This window comes from Natator depressus, chromosome 10 (assembly GCF_965152275.1).
Source record: "Natator depressus isolate rNatDep1 chromosome 10, rNatDep2.hap1, whole genome shotgun sequence".
NCBI lineage: Eukaryota > Metazoa > Chordata > Testudines > Cheloniidae > Natator > Natator depressus.
In genome coordinates this window covers 65,921,806-65,942,542 of record NC_134243.1, presented here as the reverse complement: position 1 = coordinate 65,942,542, position 20,737 = coordinate 65,921,806, and the positions used below count along the sequence as shown (strand labels likewise).

Sequence of the window (20,737 nt, the reverse complement as noted above, 5' to 3'; positions counted from 1 at the left end):
GTATGTCTGTAATAGGAGTAGAGAATTAAAGAAACCCCTATGACAACTCAGTTCCTGTTACTTTGCCCCCAGAGCCCAACTGGGGGAGCCAAACACTCACCCTCCCTGCCCCCCCACCCCAGAGCCCAGCCATGCCTCCCCAGTCCAGACACTCTCCCCCACAGAGCCTAGCCATGGCCCCCCCCCGGCTCAGACACACACCCCCTCAACCCCCTAGAGCCCAGGGATCCAGAGGGAGAAACAGGTTGATGCTGGGTCCCGGTCTTGCACAGAGTTTCCTGCATGCTGCTGCCTCTTTTCTTCAGGGCATGCTGGGAATCGCAGCTGCTGGGAACCCTCCAGTTCCCTCCCTCTCCCCCAGCCTTGTCTTCTGTTTGCAAGCTGGGCTCTGCCAGGTCTAGCGGACCCTAGTAACGGCCAACAGCTCTGCAGCCCATTTCTGTGGGGAAGAAAGGAAATTCTGCGTGCACATTAATTTCTGCAAAATTCTGCATTGCGTAGAATTCTCCCAGGAGTAGTCTGTGCAGGCAGAACATTGAAATAATTATTACTTAGCTCCATGTGGTATTAATAATAAAACTCAAACTGCTTAGTTACTCAAGGATAGCTTTAGAAATTATCTCCATGACAGAGTAAAAGCAAAATGTTGAGAAGTGTTAACTGAAGGCAGTTCCCTTTATTTTCTCTCCTTACAGTAACAATACACAAAGCGGACTGGGCAATCTTACACATTTTTGATAAACCACATGTCATTTGGATTCTATAAGAGAGTCCAGTTACCTCAAAAACCAATTATATACATAGCAAAAAAGAAGAGGTGGAAGCAATCTTTCTATTGAGCTTTTTCTTCTTCTTTTGCTTTCATAAAAAACTCTGGTTTGTTGACACACCTATAAGCCAGCAGTTGGGGAAGGATTCCATACACTATGTTCAGTACTAGAAAATAGAATTTTGCCTCTTCGGGGACTCTGTAGATGTAAGGTGTTCGAGCATGAAGAGAAGCACCAATATGGGAAAACTGAGCCTGTGGCAGATATATATATATATATATAAAAGAATGGGTAAGCATGATATACATTTTGGAATGACAGCATAATCTGCATTACTATATTCACATGCACACATTACCAATAACATTTTTTGTGCAACCCACTTTATGCCTGAATCCCAATTCTCCATCATTCTTTTGGACTGCAGTATAAAAATACTCTCTGATCTGACATCATTCTGGCCTTGATATAATACAAATAAATGGTACCTCCCATGTGATAGTAGCAGCTGTATTTTGTGAACAAATTCAGTATGCTCTACCGGTCTCCCATATGTCTTAGGCCCTATTCATACAGGAGGGGCCGCTGACGTGGACCCATGCAATGTGCCAGTGAAGTCCTCATGGACACAGAGTCTGCGCTAATAGATCCCAATGCAGTATCAAGTCTATAGATTTTGCCTAACACCCCCAGGAATCAATGGTAATATTGCTGTTGACACCAATTTGTGCGGGATCTGAGCCTTAGTTTGTACTAAAATGTTAGAAAATAGGAAAACTAAGGAGCTAATTAAGTCTCACTAAAATATGTTTTGGCCCAATCCTGTACACCTGACTTTGGTAAAACTCCTGTTGACTTCTGTAGGAGTTCTGCAAAATCGGGCCCGGAAGGCTAGTGAGCTGGGAGTTGTTGGAATATAGGTTAATTGTACAGCTAAGGTTATATCTAGAGGAGAGCTCACGGCACTGAAACATATTTTTAGCATAAATAAACATTTATAAATAGAAGCAGTCAGGATATTTGCTGTCTTTTGTCTCCATCTGTTATCTACTATATCAAGCAACATCTCACTTAAATTAACTATCATCTGCCCAAATTGATGGTTTGGCAGCAGGAGGAACTAGGGAAGATAAACATCAGCTTGATTTTGAGGGGACAGTGAGGGAAAGGAACACTGGAACTTAATGCAGTATTAGACTATGGGCCAAACCGTGCTCTCTGCTGGTGTCAGCAGGAGTTATCCAGGAGTCCGAAAGCAGAGAATTTTGCCTTTGCCTAGCAAAGCAGAAAGGTGCAAGATGCATACAGTCTGTGTGCTTGTTCTAATACACCATCTTCTGCAAGGAGGTTACCTAGAGAATGTGCATTAAAACAGAAAAGGAACTAGTGGTTTCAGTATATTTAACCACCCCAGCTGACAGGGGAGAGCTGCTCTGGAAAGCCCTAGTCAGGAAGCAGAGTAATCAAAGAAATCAAATGCAAACCCATGTTAGCAGAGTGGCTCTTGGTATTTCCCTAAGTATCTGTTACCAAGCAAGCCTCGCTCAGGGGCACTCCATATATTACATTTTTTTAACAACCTAGCAACCCAGTCTGTCTCCTCCACACTCCTAGCTCCCACCCCTGGCAGCTCACCACTGCTGGGAACATGGCTCAACCTCCCATTGTTCCTGGGGCCCCCACCCCCACTCCCTACTTCACACTGGGAACTGCCCGGGGGCAGGCAGCTCAGAGAGCCAGCAAAGGCCAGGGGCAAGGTGCTGAAAACATCAGCAGCAGAGGTAAGGAGCAGAAGGCTCTTTGCTGTCTAATGTGGGCCTGTCTGTCTAGCCACTTATGGCCACCCTGAAGTATCTAGGGGACCAGAGAAGAACATTCCTCTTCATCTCAAGCAGTGAGAGCTTGACACATAAGGGTTTATAACCCTTCTACATTTTTATCTGAGCTTAATGAAACTGGCTATTTTTATTATTCACAAAAATAGAATTTGGATCCTATCTTTGGCCTTATTTCTATCTCCGTGGACTGAGTTTCACTGACTAATTATGCATCATGTAAAATGAATTATTTCTATCAGTCTTAGGTTTGTGGTCTTTCCGTTTCATTGTGGCTCCTCTGTTTCTTGTATTAGCAGCGAGGATCAACAGGCACACCCGACAGATCTGCTCTCCTTATTACTCTGTGTGCCTCCACTGTGTCACTTGCTCATCTTCCTCCCAGCCTTTATACTCTCTCCTCGTCTGGAAGCTGTCTCATGCCTCTAATCATTTGCATTGATCTGCTCTGGGCCTTTTCTATTTCTGCTATCAATTCAGATATGGAATTCTCCTTTAAAAAAAAAATCAAATCACTTTATCTGCCTGTCAGTCACCAAGAGCCCGACCTAGCTGTAATTATAGGCAATGGGCAGAATCACATTCATTTCAATTGGGAGCCAGATTAGGGCTCAAATGGCAAGGAATGTGTCAGTCCACATTAGTGCATCTTTTTGCAGAAGCCCAGTTTGCAGGAAGGGAGATTTCACTCCACTGGGGTCCAGAGTTCACCCATGCTCTCTAACTAGAAACAGGGGCAGGAGGTGGGGCGTAAAATACACATTGACAACTGCATTAGCACCAAGCTGGCAAGAAAATCTAGGGCTACTTGGTCCAGATTTCCATTTATGGCTAAGGGTTTTTATATAATGCTGGAAAATCTATGCCACATAAGATGAAGGTTCTGTGGAGGGGTGGGTCACAGAGGAATTGTGAGTGTCTGGATGGGGAAAAATCCTTTAGATGGGGAAGGGATTTGGACAAGTGAGACGGAGCGGGGGGGGGCAATTGTGTAAATTTAAGAGTGCCAGTGTGCCATGTCCCATTTTTTATGCAATACATTCATGCACACAAAGGATTTTCCCTCATGAACATGTAATGTTCCTGTAGAGGGTAATAAGAAGTCCTTTTTGTGTGTAGGATGTATTTCCAATAGATGATGAAAATTTAGCTCTCCCCTTGTACGCAGTGTATTAGCAGGGACATCCAGAAGATGTGCATGTCTTGCCAATGGGCTGGCACTCGTATAACTGAGAGCAAGATCTGCCTTGCTGTGTAGGATTTCTATAATCATACGTCATCAGGGAATAAGCCATTCCTAGGAACCCTCTTATATCAGACCTTTAGAATGGGGAATGTAGGCGTTTAACATGGAGACCTCTTTAGAGTTGAAGCCCATGCTGGACCATTAGGGTGCCCAGACAGGAAGTGTGAAAAATCAGGGTGGGAGTGGGGGTAATAGGCACCTATATAAGAAAAAGTCCCAAATGTTCGGACTCTCCCTATAAAATCGGGACATCTGGTCACCCTGCCAGCAAGAGGGCCATATCTCAGCCTTTACTAATCTGCTGGTCATTGAAGCTCACAGCAACTTCTGAGCTGCTAAATGCTAGGGATGCAGGTGGCAGTTTGCAGGTGGCAGTCACGAATAAAGCGTCTCACCTACAGAAAATGTTTTTTCACCCACATTTTGGCTGCAGACCTATTACGAATGCTGTTTGGAGGGTATCTCGGTGTTTGTATTTTTCTGCAACCAGCAAAGCAGGCTGAGACAGGAAAAGAGGGCTGGGCTGGACAAGGGGAAGGGGCAGGTCTCCCGCCATCCTGGACCTGATCTAAAGCCAACTGAAATCAGTGAAACACTGTCACTGATTTCCAAGGGGGTTGCATCAGGCTCTTTGAGCTCTGTAAGGCCAAGGAAAGTCAGCAGGGAAAGACTAGGGATATGTGGCAACCAAGCGAACCCTTCTGAGCACTGTGTGTTCTCATTTAGATAAGAGCCTGCAGACTAGCCACTGAAGCAACGGGGGTTGATTGGGCCAGGTTTTTCTGTCTCAGTGGCCTAGACAGGCTGAGGGAGGAAGGAGGATGTGGCCTGGTCTCTATACTCCACAGCTGGGCCTGATTAGCAACCTGTAGAGAAACTTCCTGCTGCTCAGATCTGAGGAGGGAGAATTACTTGGGCTATGTCTGTATGGGGTGGGGAGGGGAACTGCAGCACAGGAGCTGAACCTTTCATCACTTGACATGTAAGTCCTGTCTTCAGTTTCTCATATAGATAACTGTTCGTTTTAGTGAGGTCTTAGAGGATAACTAAAGTCTTTGTAAAATCAAGGCTCCTAAAGTGCTACTCTTGTGATTGTTAAGTAGTGTCACAAGATCAGTGACCCCAGAAGGTCATAACCCATATTTGGAGTCTCAGTGAACTGACACTGCAGTGTAATTCAAACTGCAGCCCATTACGTAACTTTTAAAATGACAGGGTTCTGAGAAAGATGTCTCCTCTCCCATGCTAATGGCTTGGCCCTTTCAGGTGTTTTTTTTAACGTAGGAGACACTATTCTGAGATTTACATTTGCAAAAACACATAAATTGCAAAAGGACAGAAACAAAAAAGTCTCCCACTTAGTAGCAGTGTGTGAGCTCTCGCCAGGGAGATTCCCATGGGATAAAATGCTTTGGCTTTCCATCTTTAGTTTTCTACTTTTTTGGAGGGGGGTGGCTCTTTGTCCATAACAGAACACAAACCATAAGTTTTAATTAATAATTACAGGTGTTTTAAAATTTAGCAAATACAATTCTTGAAATAATGTCACTTGTATTAAAAAGACCAAAAAAAGATGGAAAATGACACCCCCTCCCCCCAACTTTCTACCCCCTCCCCCTAACTTTCTACCCCCTCCCCCCAACTTCCTTTAAAACACAACCTGTCTCCCTCATTTTCTTCCTGAGTAATTAACAGGTATGGGCTCTAGACCAAATCAGTGTAATCGCTTTTAGTTGGACAATTATTTCAGTTCACTCTGCAGTGCACTAAACCATTTAGAGAAAATGCCTTTGCATATTGGTAACTGCAAACTACTGCTTAAATGTTGAGCAAGCTAGTACATGTGTTCTCATTCTTGGGTAGGGAATGGAAGAGTTTGGGAGTTATGCTACAATGTGTATCACTTTTGACAAATGGTTTAGCTCCTGCTATCCATCAGCAGAATTTTTGCTAGGGTCCCAGATTTGGTTAAATGACTAAAAAGGAAATCTGTAAGCCTCACTTCTGCATTGCAAGTGGCTTTCCCTCTCCTTCCTCCTTTTTTAAATCAGCAGTGTCCTTTAGCCAGACCACAAGCGAGATCAAACAATGTTCTTCGGCCTTCAGCAAGAAAATGTTGCACATGACTTAATAACACAGATGCATACAGAAGTTATGAATATTTGCTGTGAGAAACATATGGTGAGAGAAGTTTTCAGTCTGATATCTGCACATGAAGTTTATGGAGCTATGATAGAAAGACACAACATGTGTTTTGACTTTTGATTTCATTTTCCTCATGGTAAATAAGGTTTGAAGAAGTTGTTTCTTCCCCAAGAATGAGTGAAACCTGAGTAATCTGTTAAAAGATGTGGTTTACTGATATGCTTTTGCTGGACATGTTGACACTGGCTTGCCTATATTAGCTTGCTTGCACTGTGCCAGTTCAAGCACATAACATCAATTCTGATATCTTTTGACGCTCTGGTTCTTTCCATTTACAAATCTTGCCAAATTCCACTCTGATATGTGAGTTATGATATATGTGGCTATCATATATCTCTGGGAATAAGCAGGAAGAACTCGAAATGCTAGTAAATAAACACAACTATGACATAATTGGCATCACAGAGACTTGGTGGGATAATATACAACTGGAATATTGGTATAGAAGGGTACAGCTTGCTCAGGAAGGACCGGCAGGGAAAAACAGGAGGAGGTGTTGCCTTATATATTAAAAATGTACACACTTGGACTGAGGTTGAGATGGAAATAAGAGACAGACTCTGGATAAGGATAAAAGGGGTAAAAAACAAGGGTGATGTCATGGTAGGGGTCTACTACAGACCACCTAACCAGGACAGGAGTGGCAGATTTGTATAATTTTTGGTGGTGCCCAGAACAGGTCCGAGTCTCTCCCCCCTCTCCACTCTCTTCCGACCTAAAGCTCTGGTAGGGAGTTTGGGTGCGGGAGGGGGTTTAGGTGCTGGGTGCAGGCTCTGGACTGGGATAGAGGGCTGGGATGCGGGAGGGGGTTTGGGTGCTGGGGATGAGGAGTTTGGGGTACAGCAGGTAGGCTGCCCTGGGGCTGGGGTGTGGGGCCAAAGAGGAGGACTCCCCCCAGTCCTTTCCCTGTCGGCAACAGGGAGCTCTGTGGGAGGGAGGGCCCTTCCTGGCCCCCCCAGCATGACACTCATCCAAGCCCCCCCCAGGCTGCTGCTCAGGAGGTCCAGCCAGGATGAGTCCCGTCCCCCCGCTCAGAGTCACCTGCTGTGGGAGGGCTGCCACGCACCTCCTCCCTCTGCAGGTGCAGCAGCTGCGTTAGCCTGCCCTCAGCGCTGCTCCCTTGTAGCCGGCAGCGGCCGGCAAGGGAGTGCAGTGTGGAACTGCAGGGGGCAGCCGCCCGCTGCCTAGGGCAGGCAGGGACGCTCGGGGGAGGCGCATGGGGGCAGCAGGTGGGGCCGGGGGACACTCCGAGGGAGGCGCACGGGGGCGGCAGGTGGGGCAGAGGGACAGATCCAGCCCCGAACATTGGTGGAGCCAGGCCCCCTGGGCCCTGAATTTGCTGGAGCCCGGGCACTATGGGCCCATACAACTCACTGCCCCGAACCAGGAAAAAGAGGTGGATGAGGCTTTTTTTCAACAACAAACAAATCGTCCAAAGCACAGGACTTGGTAGGTAAAATCCCATGGGAAGCAAGTCTAAGGGGAAAAACAATTGAAGACAGTTGGCAGTTTTTCTAAGAGACATTATTAAGGACACAAGAGCAAACTATCCCACTGCGTAGGAAAGACAGGAAGTATGGCAAGAGACCACCCTGGCTTAAGCAGGAGATCTTCAATGATCTAAAAATTAAAGAAAAGTCCTACAAAAAGTGGAAACTAAGTGCAATTACAATGGATGAATATAAACAAATAACACAAGTATGTAGGGACAAAATTAGAAAGGCCAAGGCACAAAATGAGATCAAACTAGCTTGAGACATCCTTTGAGACATAAAGGATAATAAGAAAATATTCTACAAATACATTAGAAGCAAGAGGAAGACCAAGCACAGGGTAGGCCCATTACTCAATGGGGGGGACGGGGGACAATAACAGAAAATGTGGAAATGGCAGAGGTGCTTAATGACTTCTTTGTTTCAGTTTTCATCAAGAAGGTTGGTGGTGATTGGACGTCTAACATAGTGAATACGAGTGAAAATGAGGTAGGATCAGAAGAGGCTAAAATAGGAAAAGAACAAGTTAAAAATTACTTAGACAAATTAGATGTCTTCAAGCCACCAGGGCCTGATGAAATACATCCTAGAATACTCAAGGAGCTGACTGAGGAGATATCTGAACCATCAGCGATTATATTTGAAAAGCATGGAAGACGGGAGAGATTCCAGAAGACTAGAAAAGGGCAAATATAGTGCCAATCTATAAAACGGGAAATAAGGACCACCCGGGGAATTACAGACCAGTCAGTTTAACTTCTGTACCTGGAAAGATAATGGAGCAAATAATTAAGCAATCAGTTTGCAAACATCTAGAAGATAATAAGGTGAAAAGTAACAGTCAGCATGGATTTGTCAAGAACAAATCATGTCAAACCAACCTGATCGCTTTCTTTGACAGGGTAACAAGCCTTGTGAATAGGGAGGAAGCATTAGACATGGTATATCTTGATTTTAGTAAAGCTTTTGATACTGTCTCGCATTACCTTCTCAGAAACAAACTAGTGAAATGGAACCTAGATGGAGCTACTAGAAGGTGGGTGCAAAACTGGTTGGAAAACTGTTCCCAGAAAGTAGCTATCTGTAGTTCAGTCATGCTGGAATGACATACGAGTGGGGTCCTGCAGGGATCGATTCTGGGTCCAGTTCTGATCAATATCTTCATCAATGATTTAGCTAATGGCATAGACAGTACACATAAAGTTTGCGGACGATACCAAGCTGGGAGGGGTTGCAAGTGCTTTGGAGGATAGGATTAAAATTCAAAATGATCTGGACAAACTGAAGAAATGGGCTGAAGTAAATAGGATGAAATTCAATAAGGACAAATGCAAAGTACTCCATTTAGAAAAGATCAATCAGTTGCACACATACAAGATGGGAAATGACTGCCTAGGAAGGAATATTGAGGAAAGGAATCTGGGGGTCATAGTGGATCACAAGCTAAATATGAGTCAACAGTGTAACGCTATTGCAAAAAAAGCGAACAACATTCTGGGATTTATTAGCAGGAGTGTTGTAAGCAAGACACGAGAAGTAATTTTTCCACTCTACTCTGAGCTGATTAGGCCTCAACTGGAGTACTGTGTCCAGTTCTGGGCACCACTTTTCAGGAAGGATGTGGACAAATTGAGAGACTCCAGAGAAGAGCAATAAAAATTATTAAAGGTCTAGAAAACATGACCTATGAGCAGGGCCGGATTAATGCAGGGGCTTTAGGGGCTGCAGCCCAGGGCTAAGGGTGCCCCGGCGCAGCAGGGCTCAGGCAGGCTGCCTGCATGCCGTGGCCACACTGGAACTGGCCAATGGGAGCTGCGGGGGCAGCATTTGCGGACACAGGTGGTGCACGGAGACATGCTGTCCCCCTCCCTCCAGGGGCAGGCAGAGACGTGCCAGCAGCCGTCCGCTTCTGGGAGCAGCAGGGGCCACGGCATGGAGGCAGGCAGCCTGCCTGAGCCCTGCTGTGCCGCTGGCTGGGAGCTGCCTGTGGTAAGCACCTCCCGGCCAGAGCCTGCACCTTGCACCCACTCCTGTACCCCAACCCCCGCCACTGGTCAGAATCCCCTCCTGCACCCAAACTCCCTCCAAGACCCTGCACCCCCTCCTGCACCGCAACCCCCTGCCCCAGGTCAGAATCCCCTCCTGCACCAGACTACCCCCCAGAGCCCACATCACCTCCTGCACTCAAACTCTCTCCCAGAAAGAAACTAATATAACAGCTGTTCTAAGGTAAGAAGTAGGCTATTTTAAATTAAATTAACTATATTCTACATGTTTTAAGACTGAAATGTAACCATAGAATGGCTTTTTGTTAATTAAAAGGCAAGTTTAGTATAGCGTTAATAGCCTCGATGCCATAATTGTGATCATTTTGTTTTAAATTAGGAAAAAGACTTGTATACAGGGGCCCCACAAAATCTAATAGCCCCGGGCCCACAGGAGAGTTAATCTGGCCCTGCCTATGGGGGAAGATTGAAAAAATTGGGTTTGTTTAGTCTGGAAAAGAGAAGACTGAGAGGGGACATAACAGTTTTCAAGTATGTAAAAAGTTGTTACAAGGAGCAAGGAGAAAAACTGTTTTTCTTAACCTCTGAGGCTAGGACAGGAAGCAATGGGCTTAAATTGCAGCAAGGGAGGTTTATGTTGGACATTAGAAAAAACTTCCTAACTGTCAAGGTGGTCAAGCACTGGAATAAATTGCCTAGGGAGGTTGTGGAATCTCCATCATTGGAGATTTTTAAGAGCAGGTTAGACAAACGCCTGTCAGGAATTATCTAGATAATACTTAGTCCTGCCATGAGTGCAGGGGACTGGACTAGATGACCTCTCAAGGTTCCTTCCAGTCCTATGATTCTATGCTCTCTCCATGCTGGGAAAAATTGGTAATCTTGGACTGTATACTAACAGCTTGTAGTTGAGACAAAGTCTTACTACTCAGTTGCTAAAGACAATTCTTATCACCGTATTGGGTAGTTAAATTGTGTTGTAATCTGCACATATAACAATATATAAGCATGTATAATCTAACCATGTAATCACAGATATTCATCTATGGCCCAGATGCACCAGTTCATTCAAGAATCTCAATTAGCCCAACAGCATGACAATTACCTTTGTATCCTTGTGTTCTAGCACTATCGTCGAGTTGTTATGACAGCTTCAGGCCCAAATTTTCTCCATCCTCTAAATATTTAGGGGTCCTTCATTTTGCCACATATAAGGCAAATCAATTAGATGTGTCATACCGGACTTTTTATAAGTGTCCTGTCTCAAATGGTAAATAGCTCCATATGTGTACTCTAGGCCAGGTCAATTTACCTGTGTGGAATTTTTTTTTTTTGACAAATTATTTTGTCTTACAGTTTGTGTCACCAGTGTCCATTAATTATTATTGCACATTATATAAGTCACCATTTAATCATAAACATTTATTTAACAAAATCAGGATGGAATGAGTTGAGGAAGTGTGGGTCTTGGGAAGAACATGAAATTTTGGAGATGAACGTGAATATATGTTAGAAATGACACTGGAAGCTCCCCTGTGCTGTAGAAGTAGCTGTAGTGCTAAGAAAATAGCTGATATTGTCCACTGTGTGACTAACAGCTATTCTCACCAAGGAGACTCTTTTTAAACCATTCACTTGACCAAAACATTGAGTGTCTCAATGAGAATATTTAACTGTCTTTTTAAAAAGTGGGTAGATGTTATGGCTTAACACCCCCCCACCCCATCCTACCCCAAATATTTGGTTTCTTTAGGGAAATGTACAGCATTTAATAAGGCTTAAATAATACAAACAAGCCAGATAAAAATATGCAGCTAAAGAAAAAACTGTCTTCCAAGGCAATGATGTCACACCTGAGACGCACCTATTGAGCCTGATTCTCTATTCCCTGATGGTGGTTTTATGCTGGTGTAATTGTTGAAATCATCTGAATTACTTTGGCATAAAACCAGCATAAGGTTGTGAATTGGGGCTCCTTACCTATGTGAGATTTCTCTAGTTACAGCATTATCAACTAGAAATTCACCAATTAACATCTTTACAAAGAAATAACTATAATACCTGGGCTAGTCCTCCAGCATGTATAAGGGTTAAGTCAGGCATCCAAGAACAACCAGGCACCAGTAGGCCATACAGTGCGATCATATAATAAGGCACAGAGTAGAACATGTATGTCAGCATCTGCATTTTAAACAGAAACATGAGCTGTTTTGTGTTTTCAGAGAGAGGTCTATTTAGGAATCAGCCAATTGCTGACTGAGAAATTGGAATATTCCAAGATTATGTTCTCTAGAGGATGTTTGCAGATGATGAAAGATATCCCTGTAGATAAACAGAACACTCCACAAAGATTCTCCAAATAATGAAATCATAATACTCCAGAACCCCACCACTTTCCACAGTGAAGCTTCTTCATTCAGCTTGTTGCCAGAATGGATTTCTCACAGAAAAGGCAAATCCTTCATTTGAGGTTTACTCATTTGGTTGCCTCCCTATAAATGACACTATGCATCTCAGTGTTTGTCATTTTTAAAAATAGAAGCATTGTGGGTATTAAGAACCCTCAGGTCAACCCTCATGCGATGATCAAGTAAACAGGCTTGGCAAAGGATGCTGTGTGGTTTTACAGGAAAGAGGAATGTGTCAGTGGTGATACAGAAGAGAAATGGTAAATATAGGGCTAGACTTCCTATCTACACCATCCTTTTACCTGTTGAGGATGCTATTACATTAGGGCAGTGGTTCCCAAACTTGTTCCACCGCTTGTGCAGGGAAAGCCCCTGGCGGGCCGGGCTGGTTTGTTTACCTGCCGCGTCCGCAGGTTTAGCCGATCGCGGCTCCCAGTGGCCGTGGTTCGCTGCTCCAGGCCAATGGGAGCTGCTGAAAGCGGTGACCAGCACATCCCTCGGCCCATGCCGCTTCCAGCAGCTCCCATTGGCCTAGAGCAGCGAACCACGGCCACTGGGAGCCATGATTGGCCGATCCTGCGGATGTGGCAGGTAAACAAACCGGCCCGGCCCGCCAGGGGCTTTCCCCACACAAGCGGCAGAACAAGTCTGGGAACCACTGCACTAGGGGAATCCTCATTTGGTGCCTTAAAGGCAACTTTAAGTCCACTTTGCACATGCAGAGCAGTATAAAGGGGACTAAAGAGGGGCTAAGGATCTGGCCTGGGGAATATATTAAAAGGGACTGGGTGGTCAAGTGATAAAATACGTAACCCATCACTGCTAGGTCCCCAGTCTGAATCCAACCCAGCTCAATGATAAACAAATGTTATCTTGTCATGGCTGTTCAGAGGCTGATGTGAAATGCACAATGGTCTCAGTCTCACTCCCAGTGGACAGGTGCCACATCACAGTTAGCACCCTCATTGGTAAGCCCAGTGAAACCTTTTGCTTCATATTTGTGCCTGTTCACCCATAATTTTGGAACATCCCATATGTAATAGTTAGTTCTTTACCTGAAGTTTAGGATAAGCAGCAGGATCCTTGATATAGGGCTCGTGAAGTTGAATATATGACCGGCAGAGTTCAGCAGGGCAATCCAAAGCAATCTACAGAGATGTTAAAAATTGCATGTGATCAAAGAAGTCACTCTAAAACAAACTAACCTGACCCTTGCTATTGTGGGCTCTACAACTGTGCTCGCGGTTGCCACACAGAAGGCTTGCTTACAGGCCAGAAGGGACTGGGTCCTTTGCCAAGGTGATCCACTTGGTCACCGCCACAGAAATGGGCTGACGTCACTGTTGAAATCTAGTCTTCCCTTTGCCTGCCTCACAGGTCCCTTGAATGGTTCATAGAGCAAAAAAAATGCTATATAACAGTTAGATAGTATACTCATCAGTAGATCGCAAAGGCACTTTTATAAAGGAAGGTGACCATCATTGTCCCCATTTACAAATGAGGAGACTGGGACACAGAGAGGGGTAAGGACTTACCCAAGGTCACCCAGCAGATCAATGACAGAGGCTAGAATAGAACCTAGGACTTCTGAGTCCTAGTTTAGTGCTCTAGCTACTAGGACAACATTAGTAGCCTTAGTTTTTCACTGGAAAGTATTTAAGCTAGTATACCAGGTATGTGTGGTCCATAACATTATTTTATTTGTACTGACAACTAGGCTTTGACCCAATCCATAATGCCTAATGGAAATTCACCCAATAGGAGAAAAATCAGGTAAGCATATACTGTAGAGTTTATGTAGAGATTTAAACAAGAGTTGTGCTGCAATAAGGTAATAGTGGAGAATGATGCGAACTCCAAAACCAGCTACTATAAAAAACTGTAATGAAGAAAAAAGAGAGAGATAAAATCCAACAAACTGTAAAGAACAAATTTGCCAATAAACTCCATGGTGACCCAACCACTATGTCAAGGAACTGAATTCATGATAACAAGCAATGATTACAAAGTACTCAATACTTTTCTAAAATGATCCATCAGTTTCAACAGCAGCTTAATAAGAGCTTTCCCACGAGGCATTGCTGGTGTCTAAATTACTGACAAGGCCCAGCTGTGTGTATTGCAGCTGCCAACTGCACTGGCATTTGTAAGTCTGGGTTTGGGAAAAATACAAAGATTCCCACTGTACATGCCAATGGCACATCTTGGAGAGGGAGACACATCTGAACAAGAGGTGTATGTCTGTACTAAGGAACCACAGTTTATTGGCCAATAACATATTGCCACAATTACTGGAGCTTAATAGAAAGCTGTTCATTCCATCCATGGCTGAGAAAATGATGTCACTGAAACAGTTCCTACAATGGGAGAAGAACTGGGTAGTGAAATGGGATAGGAAAAGAAGCTCAGAAAAAATGAGGAAGTGGCATTGCAGCCTGTAGCTGGGTGCTTGGGCAAGAGATTACACTGTGAAAAATGTGTCATCTCTTTCCACATCGCTTTGTGTTTTATTCAGTTAGCCAGCACCAACAGTACTAGGGAGTGCCCTGAGCGGCAACAAATGAAGATGCCAGTAACAAGACAGAAGTAAACAAAAATTAAAAGATTTCTGAAGGCAGATTTTCTCAGAAATATGACCAGAGAGCAAAAGTAAAGCAATAATACAAGCCAGCAGAACTACAAAAGAGTGACATGCACTAAGTAGAACAAATTGCTGATAAAGTCACTTCTGATCACCTGATATATGAATTAAGGTCTAAACAGGGTCAGCGCAACCAAATATGCAGACCAGGCAGTTGTCTAGGGCACCAAAATGTTTAGTGATTGTTTACTCAGTGGTGTGCAATTTCCATTTTGCCTAGGGCAGCAAATACTTCAAAACTGACACTAGGAGTAGGTTTACCACTGCTCCAAGAAGAAAGTATTTTAAATTCTGTGTGATTCCCTCTGAAATTTCAAAGCTATCAGATGTACTATAAATCCATAGACAAAGTTAATTTAAAACAATCTATACTTGATAGGCAAGAATGAGACATTTACAATTTCAGGAGACTTGGGATAAACCCAACATAGTTCTCAGATAAAAAGATTCTACTCTCTCACTCATAATGCAAGCTGCATGTTTTTCTATGTGAGTTTAGTTACGTGTCTATGTTTTAGAAAGACATGAATGCAGATTTAATTTAGCTTGTGTGCATCAATGGTATTGCTCATTAATATATACACAGTAGACCACCAAAAAAAAACAATGAATGACATGCTTTTTAGGTCATTGTGAGCCACACTTGGGTTATCGTTACTCTGTTGCTCTTTGGGGGTCATACAGCTAGTCTCTTTCAGAAAACCAGTTTCACACAATGCAAATGGAGAGGCAAAGCTACAGTAATTACAATAATGCTACATGCGGTGTTGTAGCCGTGTCGGTCCCAGGATATTAGAGAGACAAGGTGGGTGAGGTAATATCTTTAATTGGACCAATTTCTGTTGGTGAGAGAGAGGAGCTTACAGAAGAGCTCTGTGTAAGCTCTAAAGCTTATCTCTTTCACCAACAGAAGTTGGTCCAATAAAAGGTATTACCTCACCTACCTTGCCTCTCTAATAATGCCACAGACACTTCATTTCTCCTTCATATTCTTAGGGCCCAGTCCTGCTCCCACTGAGAAGTTTTCCATTTAGTTGGGAGCTAACTGGGCCCTTGGTTTGCATATAGTACATACGTTTTCTCACTTCCTTTTGAAGAGCAACAGATGTAAAAGCTTTGTGAATAAAACTTAGAGATCCCAGGTTGTTATTGCCCCTTACACTTACCATGCCCCTAAATATGCAAAACCCAGTTGCTAGGATGAGATATATAGCCAACATTAGATCTAGTGGTCTTCTCAATAGTCCTTTCTTCTGGACTTTCTGAATCACCTACAATACAATATAGGGTTAAGAGTAGATCACAAATTCTACATTAAATGTATTTCATTTCAAATCTGTCTCTAAAGAAAGTTAAGGTGGTGAAACACCCTGACAGGAGCCAAAGGGACAACATCTTCTCTCAGCTATTCTAGTGTAAATGCAGAGTCACTCTATTGATTTGAGTGTATAAGGGGGAGCAGCAGCATTTCTGTGTATAATGACAGGTTTCAGAGTAGCAGCCGTGTTAGTCTGTATCCGCAAAAAGAAAAGGAGTACTTGTTAGTCTCTAAGGTGCCACAAGTACTCCTTTTCTTTTTGTATGTAATGAAGTACTGTAACAATGTTACAATGATATAACAGAAAGCAGAATCAGGCTCCTACCATTCAAAGTTAAAGCTAACCCACACTTTAAGAAGATTCTCTAATGGTCCACCTCAGTGAGGATCAGTGTCAATCTTCATGTTGAATGGCTTACCTTTCATCAGTCAGTGACACTTTACAAGGTAATTTACACAAAGATAATAAAATGGCTTCCTCATACCCACTCTTATTGTGCCACTGAGTATTTTACGTATGCCATTTTATTTCTAAAAACCATAGTGCATACCCACTTACGCGGGGTCATAAGAAAATGTATTATGTAATCATAAATCCATATCCAATATTTACTTATCAAAGGGCTGACCAGGAGAGGAAGGATGGCCCAGTGGCTAAAGTGGTATCCTGGGACACCAGAGACCCAGTTTCACTTCCCTATTCTGACACAGACTTCCTACAAGATGTTAGGCAAGTTGCTTAGTTGTCATAAGCCTCTGGTCCCTTGCTGTAAAACTGAGATGATCCCTCCCTCAGAGGAATGTTGTGGGGGTAAATATGTGAGGCATACTGATGTAATGGGAGCTATGTAAGTACCTCAGATAAAACATGGTTTGGGGCAATCACGAGAGCTCACTCACTGCAGAGTTTTCATTCAAACCTTCATTCCAGGATGCTTTTTTTTTTTTCTTCACCATTATGCACTCTTGCCCAACATGCACACACCAGATGCAATCTCCTTGCAATTGAGAGAACAAGCCATCTTCCTCATTTAAAAGCACTGCATTTATATGACTCACTCACTTCCACTTCCCTTTTGAACGATAATCCATGCATTGATATGCACACAACAAAAAGACTTCCTACAAAACGGATTTCCTTATTATACATGATTGCATTACTGTCTCAAAATATGTTGTACAATGACATAATCATAAACATTCATGTTCTAATGACAGAACAGAAGAAAATATTTTTCAGGCAAAACTCCAAAGCAAGGACTACAGAATTTGGCTCATAGTTTAACAAAAAATAAAAAAACTTCCTATATGTAGGGCTGTTTACTTCATAAAATTGTTAAAACCAATGGTAAATTTTCAGAAACAGATCTCCGAGGCAGTTCTGCTGTGTCTTCTTCTTGCTTCCTCATGCTAGATCAATAGGTAGGCTCATGTGAGTAAGACAAGTATGATTTAGATCTGTGTTACTCTATAATATTTAGTATCCAAGGGGTAGCCATGTTAGTCTGGATCTGTAAAAGCGGCAAAGAGTCCTGTAGCACCTTATAGACTAACAGATGTATTGGAGCATAAGCTTTCATAGGTGAATACCCACTTCGTCAGATGCGACGAATATTTAAGGTATCAAAGCCTGCTGCTGTAGGAGTGTTTACAACATCATAGACAAAGAATGTGTTTAACCCAACAGTATTAACAGGAAAAACAAGGGCTTTAAAAGGAAGTAGTGTTACAAATACTTTTCAGATGGAACTATAAAAGAATAATTGTAAAGTCAATGGATTGTTTCCATTTTACGTTTGCGTGAAGGCTGAACTTTAACTGTATATATTACACCCTTTTCTAAAAGGAAACAGTAACCTGACATACATATTTATGAGTGACATGAAACCACAGCACTGTGTTATGTACAGAGCAGTTAGAATGATTAGCCAAGGTGACAATGAGGACAAACCTACCCAATAGAACTTGTCTGTTAAGTTGCTGTAGGGATACAGAGAAGAGAACTCATGCCTTTTCTTTTCTGTATGTATATATTTACATAAAGGCAATGCAAATGTAAAGCTCTAAAGAAAGTAGAAAAAGATAGGCCAACACATTGTGCAAAGGCTTAGTGCTGGACTGAAATACCTTGTCTACTGAGTTATTGTGCCCATCTCTCTCTTTTTAATACAGCAAAGTCATACCAATGTACCCTGACATGAATTAAATGCAACAACAGCTCCTGCCAGATCAAAGTTGATCCACTGCTGGCTTCCCTTCTGCTGAAAACAACAAACCAACTCCTCACAAGTCGTGCTCACGCTGCTGTTTTGTATGTCGGAAGGAAGTCTGCAGGTGCAGTTAGAATTTTCTCCTAATTCCCTAATCCTTGCTGAGTGCCTTGTTTGGAGCACCTCCCAGGATCAGGCTCTAAGAGCCCAGAACAATCTACTAGTATCAACAGGCTGAATGCAACAAAACCAGTCCCACCAGAATTCGTGTGCAAAGCTGAATTTATGCTTTGCCCTCCAGCTCATTAACTTTTCCTGAACTTAAATTACTTGAGACCGTTCCCTGAGTTACTAGTACATTTATAGACCTATCCACCATGAGCTGTAAATACCATATTACAGCTCAGTTTGATTCTAAACTGTGGCATAACTCCCCTATGCTTCTACCTCTGCTTTGAGAACAACTGAAGCTTGTCTGTTATCCAAGTGTATGTATTTAACTGGTTTGTAGTAAGTCTGTAACAATAAATGGCTTACACAACAGGATATAAATTGATTCCAATCATGTTTTAATGTAAGTACTTTGTATATATTTGTACATTTTTAAGAACTATCATGCCATTTGTTTCCTAACTTCCTTATTGTCTCTGAATAATGCTAGTTCAAAAATTAAAATTGGATTTTCAAGCTGATTGTAAATATTTAAAAGATCTGCTGAAAAGGGGCCAAATCCTTGTAGGATTTAGTGTGGTTAATTGTTAATTAAACAAATCAGTATTAATAACTCACAACTATTTTCTGAAAACTAGATTTCATTTAGGATAGCCTAAAATATTACAATTGGTTTTATTTCATTTTCACAGAATTTTGAAGTATACAGTTACTAAACATAAGTATGTGTGCTAGGTTCTCAACTATTCTCGTCTTCTACAGATCATAAATTAGCTGTGAAGATGTAGTTCTATTTTCCCTCAGGAAAGGCAATTTCATGAAAAAAATCTAAAGCATGGATGAAAAGATTCTATATTTAGAATTACACTGAGGACTTACTATGACCTTCAGAGAATAGAAACTAAAAGGCTCAATTTTTACATACAAAAGAGCTGTTCAATAAAAACGTAAATTAAAAAAAAGAAGTGTTTAGAACACCTGCTTTCCATGCATTTGCCTTTTTTAAACAATTTTTTTTTAAAAGTTAAGCTTGATTGAAACATGCATCAATGTGACACATTAAATCTGGTTAACAAAGTAGTAGTAATTACCAATCTCATAAACATAAGAAGCTTGGCCATGCTTCTGCAAATGAGCTACCATATTTTACCATATTATAGGCAGCAATTTCTGTACAGTTCTTGGGGATAGGAAGAGGGCAAATCAAAACCTTTATCCACCTCTACACGAACACCATATTCACCTAACTAATGCATGTTGTTGCATAAGGAGCAACCATCAACATGACCAAACAGTGCTTTGGTCCATATAGCTTGACTCTATCCCATTTTTATGCCTTTCGTTAGATTTCTGAGCGTTCTGTTTACATATTACTCAAATCCTCTCTACAGTTGCAGTTTGGAAGGTTCACTGAGCTTTCCCCTATCTGGCTTCCATGGAAATAAATCCTAATTTATAATGATATTCAGAAGTGCCTCTTGGGACTCAGATTTAGGAGTTGTACCTGCTTCATTGCCCCAAAAATCTTTTACTGCATTATAACCATTATTGATGTGTCTTTCACAAGCTTCATGAAAATCTTCCAGTGCATCATCTTCAGCTAGTGTGTCCTGCAAGATCACCTGTATGCAGAGAGCCTGTTAGATTTCTGGTTTCAGAGTAGCAGCCGTGTTAGTCTGTATTCGCAAAAAGAAAAGGAGTACTTGTGGCACCTTAGAGACTAACACATTTATCTGAGCATAAGCTTTCATGAGCTACAGTTCACTTCATCTAATGCATCGAAAGCTTATGCTCAAATAAATGTGTTAGTCTCTAAGGTGCCACAAGTACTCCTTTTCTTTTTGTTAGATTTCTTAATGTTCAGGGGTAGGACCTGTCTCCTATTATCCATATATATGGTGGCTACCACAAAATGGACCTGTCTGAGGCCTCAAAGTGTTTTTATAATACAAATACCATTAATCCATTATATGTTGACACTCAAAATGGGTTTGGAATGTGCTCTGGCAGTAAGCCTGGCCGCCTCTAGCCCGAAATAGCTAAACATCATGTCATTCTTTGCTCTACTTTTCAGGTAACCATTTTTCTCAATGCATGAAATTGTGCATAAACAAATGTTGCATATTGTGACTGCCCAACTAATCCTATTGTTGCCCAATTACAGAGTCCTAGCTAGTTTGTGAGTAGATACCATCTCTGCAGGTGAAGATGATTGTAAAAATGAGCTTTGGATAGGTATAAGGTGTTTAACGCAAAATCACTTCCTTACTACCTAGCATGATAATATATTTCCGCTATAAAACCCAATAGCAAGCAATGCAAACATTTTAAAAAGCAAGCAGGTGTTCAATTATATGAAATCTCACAGTAATCTACATAATATTACTATAACTGTAGTTATATAGCACCTTTATCTTAGTATCATAAGGAGCTT

The 20,737-nt window shown here is 42.3% G+C and overlaps 1 protein-coding gene across 1 annotated transcript in view; it reads right to left on the bottom strand.

Annotated features, from left to right (window-relative positions):
- Window positions 1-446: 446 nt before the first annotated feature.
- TM6SF1 (transmembrane 6 superfamily member 1) overlaps window positions 447-20,737 on the bottom strand; it is a 30,601-nt gene continuing 10,310 nt past the window's right edge. Inside the window, exons 7-10 of the mRNA XM_074966421.1 lie at window positions 15,771-15,875; window positions 13,019-13,111; window positions 11,617-11,736; window positions 447-1,024 (exon numbers count right to left, since the gene is read on the bottom strand). Coding sequence (XP_074822522.1) covers window positions 833-1,024; window positions 11,617-11,736; window positions 13,019-13,111; window positions 15,771-15,875 — 510 coding nt within the window. The 3' untranslated portion in view covers window positions 447-832. The remainder of the gene's footprint in view (window positions 1,025-11,616; window positions 11,737-13,018; window positions 13,112-15,770; window positions 15,876-20,737) is intronic.